Here is a 24,906-nt window from a genome sequence, read left to right on the forward strand (position 1 = left end):
TGTTTAATGTATGTTTTGTAATAATAATCTAAATCTGCAAAGTAACTAAAGTTTTAAAATAATTGTAGTGGAGTAAAAGTACAATATTTGAGTAGAAGTAAAAGTCCTGAAAATTGGAAATACTCCAGTAAAGTAAAAAAAACACCTAAAATCGTACTTAAGTACAGTACTTGAGTACATGTACTTAGTTACTTTACACCTCAGGGTAGAATGCCAGGTAGAGTGTAATGCTAGCCAGTTAGCTGTAGCCAGACGGCTTGTGTTCTATTCTATTGTGGCTAGTTGTTTGCTCCACACCGTATGGGCCACAAAGTACCCCACACACACACATAAATCTCACAGAAAATGCTGACTTTTGTTTAATGCCAATTGTATGGCTTGTTATTTTTTCCCCTAATACTGAAACTAGGCTTTTATACTGTTGTTTGCAGCGAGCCTTTGACTTTTATCGTTTTATGAGAATTTCATGACCAGGCATTAGTTAACTTTATAACATTGATTCCACAGTAAATTCTCATAAACCGCAGGACATCATGAGGCCCCAGAGCTGTCCTTGCTGCTTGGTATGCAATGACATGCTTATCTGTACCTGACACGCTTGAAGTCGCCAATATAACCTCCCTCCCGTTTGTGGCTTTTCTATTTGAGCGGCATCAATTCAGGGATGTGATGTGAAGCAAAAAAAGAAAGAAGAAGGGCTAATCAATACTTTGAGAAAAATACAGGAAGGCTGTACTATTCTATTTCATATGAACTGAACCGGTCAAGTGGACATTGATCTTTAGAGGGAAAGCAGAGGCCTCTTTGACAGTGTGCTGAATACATTTTTCTCCTTCTTTTAGGGGCAAAATACATTTCTGATCTAGTGCGATATCATGAACCATCCAGATCTCTCTCGGGGTCATCTGGGACAGGTCTGCTGTCTGTCCCCAGAATCTGAATCAAATGTGGAGAAGCAGTGTTTGGTTTGTATGCACCACATATCTGGAACAAACACACAGAAAACTGCAGGTCTTCTCAGTTCTTTTAAATGAAAGAAACAAAAAAAGGGCAGTTTGCTACTGCCTTTTGAGATGTTTTAATCATTCTTCTGCACTGTAATTTTACACGTTTATTCTGTTTTATTGTTTTTGTTATATTCAAATGTCCTTTTATAATTTATTTATTTTGCTGTGTCTTTGTCTTAAGACTCTTAATGCTTTTAAGACTGTAAGTATGCACTTGGAACTGCCTTGTTGTTGAAATGTGCTAAACAGTACAAATACATTTGCCTTGCGTTTTTCTTTTATATCTCCCCTTTTCTTTTAGCATATTTGCAATGATGATAGAAGATCTAGATTATTAAGACAAAAAGGGAGAAGCATTTTGAATTATCTTATTTTAGAAGCTTATGTTTGGTATGAATGAGGATTCTCTCTTTTAATTGGTTTCAAGTCACATGCCAGTGGATCCGTGGAATGTGACATGTGATGTGTGCGGCACCACTCTATTGGCTACTGTGATGTTATGTTATTGGCTACCGACAGGTTTGTCCTTCTATGACATAGAATGTGAGTGGTTGTTTTATCTTATGTGTTTATACTGAGATAGCTTTTACCATTTCGTTTTTGTCTAGAAAAGTGCTCTATAAGTCTAATTTTCTAATAACATCACATCCTTGAAATGAACGTCTCGTGATACACCTGCCCTGGAGATGAAATCAAAACAATCTAGTTGCTGTGGTAACATAAGATACCTAATGAAAATTGAGGTTTCTCATCACGACAACACATTTGGTAACTAGTAGCTTAGAGCTACCATTTGTTTTTGTGCCAGGGAGGGACCCCCACACAAGATTTGTGTTGCTAGAATGTTTCAAAAACATTACAAATTGTTCAAAAATGAGATGTTTTGAAAACAGCAGATCAACAAGCACACAACGTGTCGCATCGCAACGTGTTTTGAGATCTGCCATTTTCAAAAAAGCTGTCGACGTAGATGTAAAATATGGCTAATAAGTTTAGGCAAAGGGGGTAAGGCGCAAGACAGGGCCCATAGGGTTAAAGTTGTTAAATTGGTTTTGATGCTATATCAACACATTTAGTTGGGGACCCCCTTTGAACTTCCTTAAGGACCCCTGGGGGTCCCCGGACCCCACTTTGAGACCCACTGGCTCATAGGAAGTGGGCTTTGGTCCAGAAGATCACAATTCTGAATGCTCAAAATAGGAAACAAACTTCCCCTTGTTTATTTGTCTCACAGCAGCTTGAAAGGAAGTTGTCTCATTAGCTAACGCCAGAATGTCTGAATGTGTGCTACTGTATGATTATGAAGAGCACAGTATGTGCTCAGCAAATCCTCCCCTGGAGGAATAATGTAAAAAAAAAAAGAATAATAATAATAAAAGTCCTGAGGTTTTATGTTTTTAACCTCTGAATGAGATTACATCTTTGTTTTACTTTCGTAATTTTACATCATCATTGTGAATGAGGGTCATTCCTCTATGGTTTGTTTCGGTGAACTAAATGTATACGATGTCCTGATGAAGACTGCCGTGGTCATGATATTGACTTTTTAACAGGGCCAATGACGTGTAACACGTCAATTCTTTCCAAGGCCCAGAGTGCCAATGTCGTGTAACACGTCAAAAACGCTCTTAGCCAACCTATGAGTGATCCTATGACTTCCTGGAGAAGAGTATACTCGGAAATAACGTGATCACAGAAAAAACAGATCTAATGTTAAAGGATTTAGAAAAATATTTTTTTCTGCGTTTTTGTCGAGAACAAGCTTAGTCAGGGGATATTAAAAACTAACTAGGGCGTTTTTATGATTCTGAATCCATTGCAAGCATTTGTTTTGCACCAAAACCACTCCTTGGGCTAAAAACGGCTATAGCCATCCTTTTCCAGGTATACTTTTTGTGTAAAAAGCCCATTGAGTTTTTAGCCCAAGGAGTGGTTTTGGTGCAAAACAAATGCTTGCAATGGAGTCAGAAAAACACCCTAGTTTTGATTTTTTTCCCCCTGCATAAGGTTATGGTGGGTACCCCAACTTTCAGCAGCTGTCAAAAATTCCCCTAGGGAAACTGCATTTCAGTCTTTGTGAGATGTGTTACTAGACACTTTTACAAACACATTAGAGAAGATTTTTTTTGGGAAGGAATTTATTCCAAGATTGGACATTTTTCTGCTAATATCCCCTGACTATATTCAACAGCCAATAAATAAGAACGGAGGGTCGCAGTGACACGCTTGTTTTTCCCCATGGAAGCAGAGACACTCCTCCGTCTTTTGCGAAACGCTGGCACTGGCTGCAGGCCGTTCTCAAAACCTCTGGCAGCGAATGAGTTAACCTTGACAAGCAATGTTATAATAAAGGCTTTTTTATTATACGTTTTTCCTCCCAAAAATTCCCTGAGTGCCCGGATCTTTCTCTACCTTTTACATTCTGTTGATTTAGGAGCACCTTGAAGACTTATAGCCTACTTTTTCTCCCCTTGTTTTTTTATTTTCATTTTTATGACCATGTTGACGGTGGTGATGATGGTGTAGGGGCCAAGCATTGGTGTGCGCGGCGTTGAGATGGTCAAAGGCAATCTTGAAAAGCACCACCAGCCGAGATCATGTGACTTGTTGTACGGCTTTTGGCACCGCAGATAAACAGAGGGACTGTCATAAAACTCGCGAAGGGGGGGCAGCTACTTCCGTGACCTTACGACTGGTGCACGGCCATCACAAGCCTGTCATTTTGCAATCTCAGGGCCATTACAAGGCTGTGGTTTCTCCATCCCGTCTATAAAAGTTAATGATGCATTTTGTGTTGGGATGGGGGGGAGGACGCAGGAGGCATGAAATTGGTAACCAACAATGGCCAATAACACCGGGTTTTGGGCTCTCTTGATTGCATTCTCATCTTACTTAAAAAAAAAAAGGCAAATAGCAGCACTTTTCAGGACTGGAGTATCTTTTCGTTCCCGTTACCCTGAGACAGTTTGAAATGCACTTGTGAGCATTGTGTGCCGATCTGCGTCATTAAGAGAGGAGAACTGGTCCCTGCCCTGGGAGTTCTGTCTGGCGCTTCTGCACCAACAACCCACATGAAGAATTCAACAGAACACAGTGTAGTGCACACTGTAAAATCCTCAGTGTTCATTAACTCTTTAACCCTTTAAGACCGGGAACGCATCTGTGTCATTTAAAAATTTCTTTGGCTCTATAAAAATAGCAGATATACACAGAGTGCCACGCTACGAGCTTGTAGATGTGCTATTTATTTTTTTAATCGTGAAAATGTGTGCAAATCTTTAGTTATATATATATCTTTAGAATATATATATACTTTTTTTAAAGCGAAAGTTTTTAACTCAAATCTTTGCTTCTGGGGATTTTACAAATGTCTTCTAAATCCTAACAGTTATTTTTTTTCCTAAAGTTTTTTTTTTTTTTTTGCTATATTTTCAATGGTTTTCAAACTTTTTTTCATGTCAAGGACCCCCAAAATAATGTATTTGTCTGCGGACCCCCTCCCATCTAAACATATTTTGTCCCAGGGACCCCCAGAAGCAAAGATTTGAGTTAAAAATGATTTGCACAAATTTTCAAGATTTTTCTAAAAATAGCAGATCTACAAGCTCATAGCGCGGCACTCGGTGCCGCGCTATGAGCTTGTAGATCTGCTATTTTTGAATAGCCAAAGAAATCTTAAAATGACACACATGCGTTCCCTTCCCGGCCTTAAAGGGTTAAGAGTGTACAAATGGAGATTTGTGACTCTCCGAGTCGCACGTGGATAAATCAACACTGAAGAGTTTTACTGTGTGCATCCAGGGGGGGGGGGAAAGATGGAATATTTTATGATACAGTTAGATTATTACCACCATAAAATTAACCCATTCAATCAGGGAACGTATCTCTGTCATTTTAGATTTCTTTGGCTATTAAAAAATAGCAGATATACAAGCTTATAGCGCGGCACCGAGTGCTGCTGCACTACGAGCTTGTAGATCTGCTATTTTTTGAAAAATCCATGAAAATGTGTGCCGATACTTTTTAAAGCGAACATTTGTAACTCAAATCTTTGCTTCTTGGGGGGGGACCCTGGAACTAAATATTTTGAGATGGGGGTCTGCAGCCAAACACATAATTTTGGGGGTCCTTGGCATGAAAACAATTGAGCACCACTGATATTGGAGCAACATAAGTGTTTCAGAAAACTGTTAATTTAGGATTTAGAAGACATTTGTAGATGCGTTCCCAGGTTAAACTTTTAGCTCAGACTGAGCTCAGGAGGTAGAGTGGGCCGATTGGGAATCGAACGATTCCCGGTTCAATCCCCGGCTCCCCCTGTGTTAGTGTGTCGAATTGTCCTTGAACCACTGATGCCCCCGACTGTCCCCCTATGAGCAAGATGGTGCCTTTGCATAGTTTCCTCTGCCGTTTGGTGTGTGAATGGGTCAATGTAATACACATTGTAAAGCGCTTTTGATAAAAAGGCACAATATAAATGCACCATTTATCATTTTACAATAGTTTGATAATTGTCATCGCTGACTCACAAGCTCCCTTCAGAAGGGCATTAGGTTATGCATCTTTATGGCATTGCGTAATGCAATGAATGGCTTAGGAGGGTTGATACTGTGGTTATTATGTTATTGCGACAGTTTGTTGTGTCTGTTGCATATCTTTTCACGACGGCCTGTAGATAATCTCTTTATCATTGCTGGCGCATACATTGTCTATTTTCGGCTTTTATTTGGTGCGATTTTAATTGTGCATTCTTCTTAGGCTGTGTATTCACCAAATTGTTTCTTCCCAGCCGAGAACGCAGGGCGCTTGGCCTAAATACCCCATCCAAAAGTCAGAAAATATTCAAACTCTCGGCAAGCAGATATAAAAACGCCACATGTGAACACAAAGTGCAGAACAGACGCTGCGGTCCAAGTACGGAGCCAACTTGTATGTGGTTAATACTGGTTAACCCATTAAGACCTGGAACTGTGTCATTTTTAGATTTGAGCTAAAAAGCATTATTTTACACTTTGGGCTATTCAAAAATAGCAGATATACAAGCTCATAGCGCGGCACCGAGTGCCGCGCTACGAGCTTGTAGATCTGCTATTTTTGAAAAATCGTGAAAATGTTTGCAAATCTTTGAATATATATATATTTTTAAGCAAACATTTTTAACTCAAATCTTTGCTTCTGGGGGTCCCTGGAATAAAATATTTTGATGGGGGTCCGCAGCCAAATACATATCATTTTGGGGGTCCTTGACATGAAAAAGATTGAGCACCACTGATATAGAAACATACGTTTTTTGAGAATACTGTTGAGATTTAGGAGACATGTAGAATCGGCTTCAGGTCTCAATGGGTTAATTATTAAATACCTAGCGAATTCACTTTCGGTACAAAAAAAAGGTGCCAATATCACTATTATTTATGTTCACGCATAAAGAGAAACAAGAATGTGTAAATTGAGTGGTAGCACCCTTTTACTTCAACTTCAAGTGTTGATTCAGAATCTGAACGAATGACAAAGAGCTCTGTGATTGTATCCCACAGTGATTGTTTACTGAATGGTCTAAACAAGGCTGTGACTTGATCCATTGTGCAAATACAAGCTCTATTCAGTCACATCACTGATGAGCTCAAACAATGTGTCAATAGACCTCTTCAACACCCCAGCATTAGTGGCAATCGCTCTAAAGCAGCGGTTCTCAACTATGGGTTGCGAGAGCAGGGGTCTTCAACAGGGGTCCGGGACCCCTAGGGGGTCCTCAGAGTTACTAATGGGGGCCGCCAAATCTTTGTGTGGTATATGATAGAATCCCTTATCTGAGGAGAACTTAAGCCAAAAATAGCAGATCTACAAGCTCACAACGCCTCGCACTGTGAGGCGTTGTGAGCTTGTAGATCGGCTATTTTTTGCCAAAGAGATAATAAAAGTGTAGAGGATGGGCAATGGCCTCTTACCGGGGTTGACGTGCTCCAGGACCTCCTCCTCCACGTCCATTTGGTGGTAGTGGTGGATGCAGACCCTCATGTCTATCTGGTAGAGCAGCGCCGGACACAGGAAGGTGAACTGGTCGGGGGAGATCAGGAGTCGGGGTTCAGGCCGTAGTAGGAGAGGAGCTGGGTCAGGTTCAAACACTGCAAGGAGGGAGAGGAGAGAGAGGAGAGAGACTTTATCCACGGTCGAAGGGTACAAATGAGTTTTACTGCACTACAAAGCTTTGTAGTCAGGAGGTTTGATACATGAACACTTGGGAGCTGCCCCAGAGTAGCTCTGCCGGAAGAATTAGGGATTAAGTGTCTTGCTCAAGGGCACAATCATTACCAATCCTTTAAACACCAAAAATATAATGATTAAAGAGTACGCCCTGGGGGGGAGAGGGATAGATTCAGGCAGAGAGGTAATTGTGGTTGGTGTTTATCTACTCTACCCAGACACTCTGGCAGAAGTAACAAACTATAATTTTTGTCTACTCTGTTCTGGAAAATCTAGTTCGATGGCAAATAGTGAATTTGGGGTGAGGTGGAGGGATTGCGGGGGGGGGGGGGGGGGGGGGGGGGAGTGGTGGTACTAGTGACTGTGGTCTGAAGATAGAAGAGGGTGTTTGAAATCGTCTTGGCTTGGATGTAGATTTAAAAAGCGAGCATCACTGCAACAGGGAATCAATTCTAGTACAGTATTTGCACATGACAGAAAAGCACGCGAACCAAAGAAATCATGAATCGCAAAGGCCTATATTTTTGACATTTGAAAAGTTTTTTTCCCTCTTTATCAGTTTGGAGAACAGCTGAATATTGTTTGGATTTGCATTACCGCTTGTATATGCCAGTGGAAATGGAAGGATTTCTGTCAAATCTGCATGCAAGGCTTTTTCCCTTTCATTCTATGATGGAAATGTTAATATGTGTGGTTTGGAGAGAAATTGAGGTTTCAACCTCCTTTAGTTCAATCATTGGCAACAACCGCTGCTTTAAGGAGACTGTTGCCAATCTACACGCCCCCCACCCCCCCCCCAAAATAAAAAAGGACAAAATAAAACTGGTGTGAAATCAATGGGACCCATATCTAATTATCCTTCTAAATATGCCCTCTAAACACAGCCCTGTAATATTTATGTTTCCGTGTATGCACACAGCTTCCACCATATTGGACCAGAATAACACAGATTGGGGGGCAAATTATCATGTCAGAAATGAACATGAAAAATTTAACTTTTATTTTATTTCAGCTACAGCTTGTTTATTAACAAGTAACCTAATGTCAGGCATGCAAACAGTCACGAGGTGAAAAAGGTGACAACATGTTGTTTTCTTTCGGGTCAGGGTGTCACACAATTGCCCTATTTGGGTTCAAAAAGGTGACTGTAGCTGAAAAGTGACACTTTTGCATGTCTGTAATGTATTTGGCTGCTACTTCAGGTAATTTCTCTGGTTAAAGACATTCCAATACAAAATAATCATACTGCTGCATCCAGTACATTCCACAGCACACTTTCATAACAATCCCTGCAAGACAACGCCTTGTTCCACTGCTTCTCGCGTCATCAAAACTAACACTGGAAGTCTTACCTCCTCGTGCTGGTGAAACAGTCCGTCTGGATGCCCTGCAGAGCTGACAAGGTGGGCTTCACAGGGGCCCACTTGGCGCCTCCCTCTTTTTCTTACGGGAATGACTACGATCGTGGTCATGGTCGTGATCATGGTTCTGTTCATGAGCGTTATCGCGGTCGTGATCGTGATCATGTTTAAGCCTACGCTGCTCTACTGCATGGGCTGGCACGGTGGGCTTCACAGGCCCGCCTGGCGCAGGTGCCTCTCTCTTTCTCTTATGGGAATGGCTGCCATCGTGGTTGTGGTCGTGGTCGTGATCATGGTCGCGACTCTGTTCGTGCTCGCGAGTCTGTTCATGATCGTTGTCGTGGTCGTGGTCGTGTTTAAGCCTGTGCTCTACGGCGGGCGGGGGCGAGACGGGCACGGCCGTTTGTTTCGCCCTCGTTCCCTGCCCTTGCCCCCCCCGGCCTGCTTCCGGCCTCCTGGCCTCTTGGTCCTGCTGACTGCGGGGACGGTGGGGGCGGCGGAGACCTCTGCGCCGGAGACGAGTGACGACGGGACGCTCGTGCTGCTGTGGGCTCTGTCGGCTGCTCCTTGGGCCCTGTCAGCAGGGGTGCAACACTTAATCCAACAAGTCGATTTAAATTTAATTGATTATTTAAACATAATTTAAACACTGATAATTAGGGGTGTGCCGATACACTAATTTCATGAAACGATACGATACGATATTGGGCTCACGACATCGATACGATATATGGCACTTTTTTATTATGAAAATATATGGGGGGGGGGGAGCAAATGCAAACAACTATTTCTGTTTTGCATTATTCAGACATGCAAACTTGTAGCTTTTCAGCTACAATAGCCGTTTTGATCCAAATAGGTCAATAGTGTGACACCTGACACGAAAAAAAAACAACATGTTGTCACCCTTTTCACCTCGGGGCTGTTTGCATGCCTGATTATTATTATTGTTGTACTTATGTTTTTATTTTTTCCAAAGTTATACATATCGTCACGAAAACGTATCGCGATATATCCCGGGAAGATATATCGGCACACCCCTACTGATAATCCATACATTTATATTAATGAACTATGCCTATTTTGACAAAAACACACACACACACACACACACACACACACACACACACACACACACACACACACACACACACACACACACACACACACACACACACACACACACACACACACACACACCAAAGAAAAATATATTGTAGCTGATCTACAAGCTCCAATGCGCCACTATGTGACATGTTGTGAGCTTGTAGATTTTACTTATTTGCACGGCATCGAATATAAATAAATAGTGGTTAATCGATTTGTTGATATATAAAAAAATACCATGAACATTTTAAAGCGCACTTCTCAATTATTCAATCGAAAAAGTAATTGATAGAATTATCGCCAGACTGAAATAAATCAAAACTCCCAGGCCTACCTGTGAGGGCTCCAACGGAGCCGAGGGCGGCTGCTCCTGGCGGACGGGAGGGACGTCTACGCTCTGCGTTTGACGGGGAGGAGGTTTGTGACCGTGATCGTTTTCGTGGTCGTGCTCGTGATGACCGTGGTGGTCACGGTGGTGTCTGTGATCATTGTCTTGCTCGTGAGCGTGAGCGTGTTTGTGTTCGTTTTTCTGGACCTTTGTCTCGTCATGGTCGTGGCTGTGTTCTCCTTCGCGCCCGTGACCGTTTTCATGATCGTGGTCGTGGTTATAGTCATTCTCGTGTTTATGGTCATGCTCCGTCCTTGGACCGCCGCCAGACGGCGGACTGGAGCCGGTGGCAGCCTGCTGGCCGGCCTGCGTGGGCCTCTGTTCTGCGTGGGTGTGAGGGTGGTCCGGGTGCGATCCGGCCGTCTTGTGCGGATGCTTGTGCGGCCCGTGGCCGTGGCCTCCTCCTTCGTGGTCGTGGGTGGGCAAATGCGAATGGAGGCCCTCCTGCACCTCCAGCACGTCCAAGTGGGCCACGTGGTCGTGGCCCAGCTCCTCGTGCTCCATGCCCACCAGCTTCAGCTCGCCCAGGCCGAGGCTCATCAGCAGACGCTGGAAGCCCTGGAAGTCCAGCTTGTCCTTCTGGCCGTAGCGGCTGAACAGCTGCTGGATGTAGAAGCGCTGCTCCTCCTCCAGCGCGTCCGCCGGGAGGCTCCCCTTGGAGGACCCCGGGGGCGGCGTGGCGTCCAGGTAGGGCGCCTGGGAGATCTGCCGGTCGTCGTGGTCGTGGGCGTGGTCGTGGTCGTGGTCGTGGTCGTGGTCGTGGTGGTGGTGCCCTTCGCCATGGCAGTGGGTACACTGATGGAACAGGAAGGTGAGCACGCACAGGAAGCAGAACTTGGTGTGCACGTGGACTCGCATTGTCCCCTCACTGGCTGGTCCCCTGTGGAAGAAGGAAATATACTATGTCACACGTCTGCGAAAATGTTTTACGTGTTCGTGCTGTCAGAATGAGTCGTACCTCGAGTAATTTACAATCAGGGCTGTCCAGAGCCAAAAAAAAGCAGAAATAGCAGATCTACAAGCTTACAACGCGTCACAAGGTTGTAGATCTGCTATTTCTGCTTTTTTGTGTGAACATTTTTCAACATAGAAACGATTATGACAATTATGCAAGAATAATTGTGATTATCTCAAATAATTGCGATTAAACGATTATGTAATAATTGTGACAGGCCTATTTAGAATAAATGACAAAGTACAGTATCAGCTGAAGTCCAAGTAAAAATGATGATCAAAAACATTGATGATTTACACTGCAACACAGTTCATCCTGACAGGCAGAAAACAATAGACCTTATAGGCTACAGACAACTCACTAAATACACAATATTATTCACCTAGCACCTAGTTTCCACATGTACTGTAGCTCCCAGCCACAACGTGGATAAAGATAACAACTGGACAAATGAGCCCCCAGGAACACAATAAACTCTCCACTGAGAATCATGCAACTAATTGCTTGTTTTTCCCCTCCAACTCTAAAAAAGCCCAGAAGCAACAATATCATTCCAGTCAAATGATCCTCATAAGGTCTCCAGTGGAGCCTGTGGGTGCTTGGGTAAGAGAGAGAGGGAGGGAAGACAGTGTGGGGCGTGGGAGGGAGATGTTGTCTAGGGAGGACTACTGAATAGTAATCGTAACTGCAATAATTGCAGAAGCCAAACTTTTTTAACCCATTTAGACAAGGAAAATATCAGTGTCATTTTTAGAATTCTTTGGCAATTCAAAAAGTAGCAGATATTCAAGCTATTTTTGGAAAAACCTTGAAAAACATAATATTGGGCGTCCTTGACATGAAAAAAAAAGAACCACTGATTATGGCAACATAGGTTTTTTCAAAAAACTGTTAGGATTTAGAAGACATTTGTAGAATCCCCCAGATGCAAAGATTTGAGTTACAAATGTTAGCTTTAAAAATATATATATATTCAAACATTTGCACACATTTTCAAGATTTTTCAAAAATAGCAGATCTACAAGCTCATAGCGCGGCACTCGGTGCCGCGCTATGAGCTTGTAGATCTGCTATTTTAGCAGAAGCAAAGATTTGAGTTACAAATGTTAGCTTTAAAAATATATATATTCAAACATTTGCACACATTTTCAAGATTTTTCAAAAATAGCAGATCTACACGAGTGCCGCGCTATGAGCGTGTAGATCTGCTATTTTTGAATAGCCCAAAGAAATCTTAAAATGACACAGATGCGTTCCCAGTCTTAATGGGTTAAAAAGAGGAGGGCGGAGAGAGAGAGAGAGAGAGAAAGAGATGACCACACAGCCAGCCTCTAACAAATTGCCCACCAGGGGTATATACGGAGTCGGAATGGAACTCAGAGGGGCTCAGCAGCGGTGCCCAACGCCCACACACGTGTGTGCTGGCCATGTAATGAGTTCACACTTCTCTCTGAGGCAGCCAGCTTGTTAGTGAGCTGCTGCTGTGGCCCACACCGGTTGTACACTGTACGTGTGTCACTGGAGACTCGAATGGTCATCGCAGAGGTCACCACCAACCAAGCTAATGTTGAAAACAAAAAGGCAAAGAAAAAAAAAACTTGGTACTCCTACTCCCCACAGGTGTCAAAGCACAGATTGCACACATGCTGGTAGGTGTTAACAACGCGGAAGACAACGGATCCGGTAGAGTAGTGTCAAGCCACCACACCAATTTATTTGTTTTGAGGAGGGGGTGCCAGCCAGAAAGCAAGAACTGACTTTCTGAGCACAGAGATTCTGAGAGAACAGTGATGTAATATTGCACAGGAGACTCACTTAACCCATTAAGACCGGGAATATATATATTTTTTAAATAGCAGATATACAAGCTCATAGCGCTGCACCGAGTGCTGCGCTATGAGCTTGCAGATCTGCCATTTTTGAAAAATCGTGAAAATTTGTGCAAATCTTTGAATATATATATTTTTAAAGCGAACCAATTTAACTACAGTTTTTGCTTCTGGGGGATTCTACAAATGTCTTCTAAATCCTAACAGTTTCTGTTTTTGAAAAAAAATGTATGTTGCTATATATATATATATATATATATATATATATATATATATATATATATATATATATATATATTCAGAGGTTCTCAACCTTTTTCATGTCAAGGACCCCCAAAATTATATGTATTTGGCCGCGGACCCCCATCTGAAAATATTTTGTTCCAGGGACCCCCCAGAAGCAAAATCTTAAAAATGACACAGATTCTTCCCCGGTCTAAATGGGTTAAATATAAAATAGTTTTAAAAAAGGTGATGACACTTGTGGGACTTCAAAGGCAATCAACAGCACAGCGTAGAGCAAGAAGAATTCAAAGCTTGCAGTAAAACAAGAATGATTGTTTTACCACAAAATATATGTATCCATGCCACCCCCCAAAAATTCATTTAAGCTATATTATGCTCCGGAGGTTTCTTTTGGTTTTTTAACTTGACTGACTTTAAATGCCGACTCTGCAGAAGATTGGGTATCAGCAAAGAACTACTACTAAGTGAAGTGTTATCCGCTTTGTAGGTGGAACTTTTGGCACAGAGGCCCAAGTGTGTGTGACTCAAAGCCTTGATAACGCAGCAGACGAGATCACAGACCTTATCAGCAGGTAACTATTAGCTTACTATGCACTTCCTCATGTGTGCACCTAGCAGGGCCAAGACACGGTGCACACAACTATCTCTAGCACTATCAGTTCACAATATTAAAGAAAGCATTACCATACACTGCAACTCTGAGGGTGTACCAATGGAACCAAACGGACTCTTAGAGGTCAATACATTAACATGAACCACCATGAACTATTAACAACTAAATAGATTGAATCAGTTTTGAAAACAATTAAATCACTGCATTGCACTGACACTTAATTAAACTAAAATTAAAATAGACACACAGAAGGCCCGTCTCATTCACTTTTGTAAACTGGTGCAAATCAGCACCTTTAAAAAAAAAAGGAAAAAAAGAACAACTTTAAAGGTACTTCAAAACCCTGTCCAATAAAATCAATGGCATACAGTTGAATGTAGAACGAGGCTTCAAATCCCATTAAAACAATCCGTGGAAAATTGAGAACAAGGCTACTTACTGGTGCGTGTGCCTTCCTTTTCCTTGACCGAGTGGTGTGTGAAATTGAGTTGGGTAGAATAGAGTTGTGTGTGAGTGTGTGTGTGTGTGTGATGGTTGTTTCTGTGGCTCTAGGACACATGCAGACATACAAGCCTACTTCACGGCTGCCAATAAGACAGTGTTTATAAACACGAGGCACCGCTGACCTATGAACCCAACGAGGAAAGCTAGGATGGGGCAAGACCGGAACCTATTTTAAGAGTGCACACAACAACACAACATGGTGTGGTGACCGTCTGAATGACATCTTTGTGGTAAATATGAAATTAGAGAGGGAGACAAGCGAATCTGTGTGCAGTATATGTAATATGTAAGGGTTAAGTAAACAATAATCTTGTTCAAGGTAAAATAAGCATTATAAATGTGCTATACATGACGAGAAAGAAAATAAGCAACCGAGTAAGTTTGTTACGAAATTAAGTTGCTCAACATGACTTGAGATGAAAAACTCGGCTAAATAAAATACATATTAGCTGACATATATTGCACTGCATAGACCAGGGGTCTTCAACAGGGGGTCCGGGACCCCTAGGGGGTCCTCAGAGCTACTATAGGGGGTCCGCCAAATCTTTGTGTGATAGGATTTAGTTTTTTTGCATTAACCACTTGAACCCTAAAATTCCTTTTCTGAGGGGAACATCAGCCGGAAATAGCAGATCTACAAGCTCTCAACGCCTCGCACTGCGAGGCGTTGAGAGCTTGTAGATCGGCTATTTTTGGCAAAGAGGCTATAGGTGTAGAGGGAAAAAATAGCAGCCCAAGTAAAAAAACAACTTTAATCTGAAACACAATTTTATACAATATAGAGTAGGGGGTCCCTGCTTCATCTCTCTCTCAGCTAGGGGGTCCTTGGCCTGAAAACGTTGAAGACCCCTGGTATAGACTCTAAAGCCAGACAACTCTTTACCTTAAAATGCTACAGGGTCTGTAATTCTGCATTGGAGAAGTTATGCACAGGAAGCGGTCATCGGTCATTCTGCTAATCAGCAAACTTGATAGACTTGAACTACTTTGATTTCAAGGTCCTAGTAGGTCCTAGTAGTACGACCTATTTACACAACTGCAAAGGCTAAATGGAAGTCAGGGAGGGTCACATGCATGTCAGGAGAGACTATATACTGTTAGTCTTTGCAAAACAAGAGCAGACAAGGGAAATAACAATAAAACCATGCCATAATCCAGTAACTCCCATTGTAAGCAGAACCATTAAAGAGGCATGGGTGTCAATGTCAAATGGATTTAAATCAGCACATTTAACAACTCTCACAGCACAACCAAAGTGTTGTACACACACCGTGAATAGCCTTGGGAAACAATGGTTCAGGAGCCATGTGGCTCATAGGGCCAGGAGCATATCTCCTGTTTCCATAATGTGAGGCAGCCAGACTGTACATCGCCCTGGCCATGACGCTAGTATGTCGCAGGGACTTACCCCCAATCCAACTCTTGATGCCGAGTGCCAAGCAGGGAGGCATTGGGTACCACTTTTATAGTCTTTTGTGTGACTTGGCCGGGGATTGAACCCTGCGACCTCCCAGTCTCAGGGCGGGACACTATAAACACAAGGCCACTGAGCTTGTACAGAGCAGAGGAGGTAGCAAAAAGCACACATACAAGAAACACAGACGGATGTGCGTTTCTATTAAAAGGCTGTTAACAAGTCATGTAACAGCCCATTACCTAAAGTAATTCCTCTGTATTCAGGAGGATGTAATCACAACGTGTCCTGTCACTATAATCAGGATTGACAATGCCCACATGGCACTTAAATTTTAAACCGACAGTTTAAAGAGTCTTGTTTTTTTTAACCCTTTAAGACTGGGAAAGCATAATTTGTGTCATTTTTTCTTTGGCTATTCGAAAATAGCAGATCATGTAAGCTCGAGTGCCACGCTATGAGCTTGTAGATTTTTTTTGCAAATCTTGGAATATATATCTTTTAAAGCGAACATTTGTCAAATATTTTGTTCCAGGGACCCCCAGAGGCAAAGATTTGTGTTACAAATGTCAGCTTAAAAAATATATAATATTTGCACATATTTTCATGATTTTTCAAAAATAGCAGATTTACAAACTCATAGCTATGAGCTTATATATCTGCTATTTTGTTAATATGAATGAATATAATATTTAATGCGTTCCCGGATTGAATGGGTTAATCCTGGGAATAGAAATGTGTATAGGATTAGGAGTCAAGGTTCTTCACCGTAAAACTATGATCAAGTGACATGTTAACTTGTTTTGCCCAGTTATGTGACAATATATGCAACAAACCTTTACAAGTGAAATACAGCAATGAGAATATGGTGGATAGAATTAACATGGTGGTGGGTGACTTACTGTAACTCTGTCCACCTTTTTGGCCCCTCAATCCTGACGCTGTGAGGGGATTTCTTCTTCTCTTCACAAGTATGCACCCTGGACAGAAAATATTTCAAAATTTCAATGAATGCTTTTCATGAACATTTCATAACAAATCCAACCTTTCGCACAAAGCCCTCCAACCACAGCTATAATGTACAATACATGCCACACACACCTACAGTGTACACGGAACAGTTCCATGTGCATGCTTGAGTGCGTGCGTGCGAGTGAGAGAGAGAGACAGTAAAATGGAGGTATGGGGAAACGACTGGCTTGTATTCGAAGATTTTTCAGTACTTGAGAACAAGGTACCTCTTAATGCATATAGCCTATACATATAACAAATCATTAACTGGCTTTCACTGGCTAACATTTGTTCCAAAGTACCTGGAAGGACCACTGAGAGCATTCCGGGTAAACACGGATCAAGGGGCTCTACTTACATTGAATTTGTATGACTTGAGTTCCAGTATTTAAAATTTACTTGAGTAAAAGTACAAAAGTATTGGCATCAAAATATGCTTAAGTACTAAAAGTAAAAGTACTCATTATCCCATTTCACAAGTTTCCAAACGTATAAAATCCTTTGAAAATAGATCTACAAGCTCACAACGCGTTGCAAAGCGACGTGTTGTGAGCTTGTAGATACAGAGGTCTGAAGTAGTTAGTGTATGTTTTTTTTAAATTAATAATCGAAATCTACAAAGTAACTAGTAACTAAAGTTTTCAAATAATTGTAGTGGAGTAAAAGTACAATATTTTCCTCTGAGATGTAGTGGAGTAGAAGTAAAAGTATTGGAAATACTCAGGTAAAGTAGTAGTTATTACATAAATATAACGTAAGCTGTACTTTCCAAAACAAGATTTTTATGAAGAATGGAAAACCTACTACTAGGGTCTGCAGACCATTGGTATTCCAGTGATGAAGTGCCTTGTTTACGCTCATCTAAATGTGCTATTCAGCTGCTCATCAGCTGCTATTCACTGGCTGCTACACTGACCAATCATGCTGATAACATCCATCAAGACCATTCTCAGTTCTCACACACATGATCACTCAATTGCATCCCTAATAGACGGTTGTATAATTCTGTACTAAATCCAGTCTAACAACACAAATAAACTGCTCTTATGGGGTCCCTGCCCTAGCACATAATCTTTTCAAATGGGGGTCTGCGGCCTGAGCCTGACAGTTTTGGGGTCCTTGACTTGAAAGTGCTTGAGAACCACTGACTGGCTCTGAATTTCCAGCCGTTATTGCCTGCCATATCAAGTCACCACTTACTAGCCTAGACCAGTGGTGTTCTCAAACTTTTTCCATGTTAAGGACTTGACACCGCGGACCCCCATTTGAAAAGACATGCCAGGCAGGGACCCCCATAAGAGAAGATTTTTGCAGCTCTAGCAGTGATTCTCAACCATTTCAATTTCAAGGACCCCCCAGTTTGACATGCATTTAGGCTACGGACCCCCATTTAATGGCATTTCTATCTCTGGGACCACAATTTATATTGTAAAATTAATGTTAACTTAATAATTTGTATGCAAAAATATATATATTGTTACGTAGCCCTTTTATTATTGCTTTTGTATTAAGTTACAGACCCATTAAGGGTCCAAGGGTCCACTAACTATCCATCATTTAGCTGGGGACCCCCTAGAACTCCCTCAAGGATACCTGGGGGTCCCCGGACCCCACTTTGAGAACCAATGGTCAAGACCAATTCACAGCTGAACAAAGGTAAATTGAACTCACTAACATTAGTTATAAACATTGTCTAAACATAAGATTACAGTTACATTAGGTTGGACTACTAAGTATTTTTATATAAAGCACTAATGATATTCACTCAAAGTGCAAGTGTTTTTTTTTTAAATCTGCCAATGTGTGAGGTTACAATGTCTTTTCTTTGGCATACAAAGATATGTGAATACTGCATGTACAAAACATTGTATGAATGCCAGCCTTCTACAATAGTACTTTTCAAACATTCCAAGGACTGCATCATATTCACTGTAGTGAAAGGGAACTTTTCCATTTATTTCATCTTCAGTTAGACGACTAATCTTCTAACCAATTAAAACTGATATACTTCGTTGACCGGGGTCCTGGGGGGTCTGTACTTGGAACCCTCTCTCTCTCTCTCCATCACTCATTTCAGACATGGGATGGGATGAGACAAGGGAGAAAGCTGACTAAGACCCTTAAGCTGCCTCATATGATCCTCACACGGCCATGCCATGGCCTTCCTTCTTTTTCCAGGGTCAGGCCAGTGTCTTCAATGACTGGAAGAATAAATTAAATGTCTCCTTTCAAGTAAAAAAAACATAACTAGAAAAAGTGCGTTCCTCTGAGCGCAGGTCTCCGCCAGGCCAGGTTGGCTACCCAGGGCAGTCATAGCCAATTGGAATGTAATCTGAAAATTCGGACTTGATCACATGACTCTAGACACAACGTGGAAGACTAGAGGCTCATTCATGTGACTCTAATGGGGATCCTTTAATAAACATAAACATAAACGTGTACCGATTTGCGTGAGTTCTGGACAGAATCTGTACGAGTAGTAGCAATAAGTGTGTTTTGAAGAAAATGCGAAATGGTGTAAAATGTAGTCTGGCACAAATGGCCAGGTCCAGTCCTACCTGGGGAGTTGCATAATGATCAAAGGAATCCTGGGGGGAAATTTTACTGTACAACCTGAACCTACAGTTTAAGAGTTATAGGCCAAAAAACGTGGCCTCCTTGGAGTGTGTGTGTGTGTGTGTGTGTGTGTGTGTAAAGTTTCACACCCATCGGTCTAACGGTGCCGGAGATTAGCGGCTCACAGACTGACAACAGGAGTGAAAACATAGTATCCGGCCTGGCGGAGAAAAAAAAGTAGGTAGGCTAATTTAAGAACTTGATAAACAAAATGACACAATTATAGAGTGGATCCTCTATTGCAGAGTGAAATAGAATTGAATGATGAACATATCTTTTTTTTTCTTCTTCCTTAAACCACTTAGACCTGAGGCCAATTCTAAAAACGCCTTCTAAGTTTCCTGAAAAACTTTAAATATGTATTCAAAAATTAACAAATGTATGTTGCTATATACTGTACATAGCAACAAGACCCCCAAAAGGGGTTCCCGTCCTGAATGGTATAGTTATAAATAGGGGTTCCCGCCCAAAATGGGCTAAATCAAAATGTTTCATAATATGTTTTAATTCATGTGAACCCCCCTGGATATAAGCTTATGCTCTTTAATGAGTTTTACACAGAGTACAGATGAAGAGAGTAGTAGTCATAAAGGACCTAAAACGACCTCCCCAAAGACTTTTGCCTACTTTCTCACATTCTTGCATAATTCAGTCATCCAGCAACTGCTACAATTCTAACCGACATTCCCTGGGTATAAATCAAGATATAATACAATCCGCTACGATACTTTTTTTGAGCTTTGGAATGCAATAGTTGCTCATAAAGTGGTTTCTCAGACAGATAGAAGATTTCCAGCTCCTGAAATGCCATAAATCCTCACAAAGGCAATGTGGTTTCTGAGTTTGTGGTGCATGTATCAAAATCAATTGTGCCTCCACTTCTTCATGATTCAGCATTGACCAAAGGGACTTGTGCAGTAGATAGCCAGGAAACCAAAGAATGAATTGTGCCAGATGAATTCACAGAGGTGTGCATTTTCTTACTAGAGCTATGAGGAGACCAAGGGCAGATGTCAGCCTTGGACCCAAGACACAGCAGATGGTCTGTGGGAATCACGGGCCATGGTGGAAACATGGCGTGGCAGAAGGCTATGACACAGATGGACTGCTCATACAAGCCTCCTGACAAAGAAAGTAAGTAGACTTACACAAATATTGCATACTATATTGTCTTCAGGTCATGGCGGATAATGTTACTTTTATGTCTCATGCAATTTAGTGGCACCGGTGCAGGTAGACTTTAAACGGTTAAGGTAGGGTAAGTGATTTTCTTTGGTTAAAATAAGTGTTAAATAGCTCTATATTCTGATAGTACTCATTGATATAGAGTGTTTGTTCAGTAAAAGGAGTCTCCTTGTCTCTCCAGCTCTTTATAAAACAGAAAATGCATTTTCGTTTCCAATTGTATCCAATCAGGATAGAGAACTCAATCAGGATATAGATTAAACAAGTGAAATTGGAAGTGATGACACTAAGAAATGAGCAGGCAAAATTGGAACTGTAAAACACTATAAAAATGAAGCTTAAAAATGGGTACTTTCTCCTGATTGGCTGAGATGTTGACACGTACCGGAAAATGTATTTTCTGTTTATTAAAGAGCTGGAGAGACGTGGAGACTCCTGTTACTGAACAAACACTCTATAGCAATGATTATTATTATTAACAGAATATAGTGCTTTAACCTTTTAACAAAATACTTTTTGTTTTAACCCAAAAATATCACTTACCCTACCTTTAAGTGCCGAAAAATGCAATAAAACCAAAGTTAGCACCAAAATATAGATAGATGTGGAAGATTGTCAGAGTCAATGCACCACAATCACAACACAGCTGAAAAGAAAGCACGGAATTTAAGGTAGTAACTAACTAGGTCTCGTCAAACTAGCAATCCCCTGATAAAAGTAGTAGTTCTATGGAATCTGTGGTAAGAGGAGTTAAGTCCACTGTAAATCTCCTCACTTAAAGGGATACTTCACTCTCGGGCCGGGGACACATTTAAAAAAAATATTAAAAATAAATGAAAAAAGTTATGGAAAATTCATGGCCCCCTCACGCATTAGTAGGACACTCTAATGCGTGAGGGGGCCATGAATTTTCCATAACTTTTTTCATTTATTTTTAATATTTTTTTTAAATGTGTCCCCGGCCCTAAAGTGAAGTATCCCTTTAAATAACCTGGTGCATGCACAGGTAGGTATGTATGTATGTATAATGGTACCCTAATATCTCTTAACAGCTAGTCAGATTGCATGCTTTATATCCAATTTACACATTAGCAGCAGACACTGGGTAGGAAAAGAACCTAATGACACAACGTTGCTCAATTAAAAACATAACAGTCACCAAATTAATTGATTACACAACATTAAGTTGTTTTTTTGCCTTCCTTTTTTATCAAAATCATTATGTAGTTTCCAAGTTTTCTAATAAACCAGGGATGCTTAAACATCAAACAAGACAACCCCAAAAGTCTCCAGACGTTGGATTCTCTAAGTGGCTCAAATAAAAGTTTGAATTGGGATATCATTTTCAGTACATTTCCCTTTTGATAGCACCTCAAAAACATGTACTTGTTTTCAGAAGGAGGTTGTGAGAACCGCTCGGTAACCAAAACAGCTTTCAAGAACATGCAATTCCCCGTCAACAACTGAACATTTAACCCTTAAGATGCAAGCATCCACCGCACTGTCTCCACCACAAAATAATAGGAACAGAAAGTCTCCTTAAGCAAACACGCTCAATCATGTGACTGTTGAGAAGCAGGTTAAAACTATGAAAACAACTCTGCATAGTCAACAGACACTCACATCATGTCTCTCAGACAATAGCCTGCCTCTGTCTGGATAAAATAACATGGCTCGCCGGCCACTGGGAGACACAGAAGTTCACCCAAAGGTCATAATCAGCAGGCCACATGCCGCCACAGCCTCCCCCTGTACACCTTACCAGGTCTAATAAAAGGTTCACACCACAGCAGCAAGCCAGCAAGTACCACACGAAGGTCAAGTCTTGCGTGTCATCGTCCCCACGATTCAACACCGGGCCCTCGGAAAGATCACCGGTGAAAGACGAATCGATTTGAAAAGAGTCCTCATGTTCTCTTCCGAAAGGCAGCACAGGCAGCAGCAAAAGAATAGCGTGAGATTTGCCGGGGTAGGATACAGGTGCACAGATGAAGCTACAGCCTGGGAGCCAGTTAATCGTAGCACATAAAGAGGTTAAGTGCGCAAGGCTACACCTACAGACGGGAGTAAACAGAATTATCAGCTGTTAAAAGTACGCCGTGTGGTTACCAAACGAAACGATGGCTCGAGGCGAGCGCTGCTTACCTCCTGTGAAGGTCAGGACTTAGATGGGAGGGCTGCAAATGGCAGGGACTGCAAGTGTAAATATCCACTTCTCCTACTCAAAAAAAGCCTCTTCTGAGGCTATAACGTAAGGAACAGGTTGGAGGTTCTTGAGTCAAGTGACTCAAATAATGGGATGTGGTTGTAGTGTGTGTGTGTGTGTGTGTGTGTGTGTGTGTGTGTGTGTGTGTGTGTGTGTGTGTGTGTGTGTGTGTGTGTGTGTGTGTGTGTGTGTGTGTGTGTGTGTGTGTGTGTGTGTGTGTGTGTGTGTGTGTGTGTGGAGCAGGAGCCGTTACTAGGATCAGAGTTAATTAACCACTGAACCGGCTATTTACCGCTGAGAAAGGGGGGGGCAGGGGAGGCTAATATCTGCCAATGTACTGTTTGCAGTGGTTCAGGGCATCTGGACAGGCAGCAGGCACGGAGTTAAGAAGACCATGGTTATGCAACAGCTGCCAAGTTAAGGGGTGGAGGGTGAGCGAACACGAGTGTGCATCATAGAGAAAGAAATGAGGCAACATGCTGAGGTTACAAGAGACGTCTTACAGACAGTAAAACCACGAGAACCGCCAGATATTATTGAGCTGCAAAGGTTTTCAAGCGTCGATAATGATTGGAAAGAAGAACTGAGGATGATGACGCCCCGGAGGTCAAAGTTCCTGCATATTTTTCACACACTGTAAGTGGGACACGTACCATGGGAACAATGCAGGCAGTGTCATGAGAAGCAGAACTCACTGGGGCAGCAACATCCAGGCAAGACACAGAAGGCAAAAGGGGCACTTTTTCTTTTTTTTTTAACCCTTTAAGACCGGGGGACACATCCGTGTCATTTTCAGATTTCTTGGGCTATTGAAAAATAGCAGATCTACAAGCTCATAGCGCGGCACCAAGTGCCGCGCTATGAGCTTGTAGATCTGCTATTTTTGAAAAATCGTGAAAATGTTTGCAAATCTGAATATATATTTTTTTAAAGCAAACATTTATAACTAAAATCTTTGCTTCTGGGGATTCTACAAATGTCTTCTAAATCCTAACAGTTTTTTGAAAAAAACTTACGTTGCTATAATCTCAGTGGTTCTCAAACTTTTTCATGTCAAGGACCCCCAAAATTATATGTATTTGGCCACGGACCCCTATCTCAAAATATGTTGTTCCAATGACCATATATATATATATATATATATATATATATATATATATATATATATATATATATATATATATATATATATATATATATATATATATAATTATTATTATTATTTTAATTTTTTTTATTATTATTATTATTATTTTTTTCAAAGATTTGCACACATTATTTTTTTTTTAAATACCGGTAGCCAAAGAAATCAAAAAATTACACACAGATGCGTTCCCGGTCTCAATGGGTTAAACGATGTGGGGGAGTGAAGTCGAAAAGAAAAAGGTGAAGGAGTGAGGTAGATCCTTAATCTGAAGGGGGGGATTTTCAACGCTTGTCAGCTCTATTTGCCCGCTTGACTGCGAGATCCTTTGGAAGCCCGCGGAAAACCCAACGGAGGCTTACTTTTACGCACACTGAGACTGAACGCACACACCAACACACTAGGGTTACTTAGGCCCCAAGTCAGACCAGGTTCATCGACATGCTGCTGACAGAGGCCCAGTCTTGACACTGAGGGGGGGGGGGGGGGGGGGGAGTGAGTAGGTCACGCAACACTCATAACTCATAAGTGATTTGGCCGAGTAAACAGCAACAAACGGTTGTTGCTCAACAACATACACCAGTGTACATAAAATAAAAAATATATAATCAAAAACAGCTCAGGCCAAGTTAAGTGAGACTTCTGCTCCTCAAATACCAGTTGAGGCCCAATCCTGGCATCAAGGGGATTATATGGTCAAACACTACAGGTATAATATCAACAAACATGCCTACCTCCTCCGAGCTACATAGCAAAACATAGTGACAGACCGTTCTACCTGGAGAGCTTACTGATATCCCGTAGGGCAACTACAGTTCAAACTCCCAGGCAGGACATGAACCTTCAAGTCGTGTGTTTGCTGTGTATGCATTCTAGTAACCACCGGTAATCCAAAAATAAGCAACGAAGCCCATTCATTCCAATGACTGTTAAACATACAGCCTAGGCCCATGTTAGTTATGAGATTCCGTAAACATGGCAAACTAGCTTACAGTAGCGTTTTAATGAGCACTGCTAAAGCAAAAACAGGCTACTCATGAAACTGCATTTCAGATGACACAACCAAAAGTGGGAATAGGAAAGTGGGAACACACTTCAGATGTACCTTCATCTTCT

The 24,906-nt window shown here is 41.6% G+C and overlaps 2 protein-coding genes across 2 annotated transcripts in view; one reads left to right on the forward strand and one right to left on the reverse strand.

Annotated features, from left to right (window-relative positions):
• The window catches only part of LOC308105979 (H-2 class II histocompatibility antigen, E-S beta chain-like), a 487,891-nt gene that overhangs the window by 241,664 nt on the left and 221,321 nt on the right, over nt 1-24,906 (forward strand). The gene's annotated exons all lie outside the window — the stretch shown is intronic.
• The window catches only part of slc39a10 (solute carrier family 39 member 10), a 57,046-nt gene that overhangs the window by 25,641 nt on the left and 6,499 nt on the right, over nt 1-24,906 (reverse strand). The window contains 7 exon segments of the mRNA XM_080413018.1: nt 6,956-7,084; nt 7,087-7,132; nt 8,564-8,624; nt 8,626-8,979; nt 8,981-9,135; nt 10,002-10,947; nt 16,531-16,608. Of these exon segments, the coding sequence (XP_080269144.1) occupies nt 6,956-7,084; nt 7,087-7,132; nt 8,564-8,624; nt 8,626-8,979; nt 8,981-9,135; nt 10,002-10,947; nt 16,531-16,608 (1,769 nt within the window).

The sequence above is a fragment of the Gymnoscopelus braueri genome, assembly GCF_963280865.1.
Source record: "Gymnoscopelus braueri genome assembly, chromosome: 18".
Lineage (NCBI taxonomy): Eukaryota > Metazoa > Chordata > Actinopteri > Myctophiformes > Myctophidae > Gymnoscopelus > Gymnoscopelus braueri.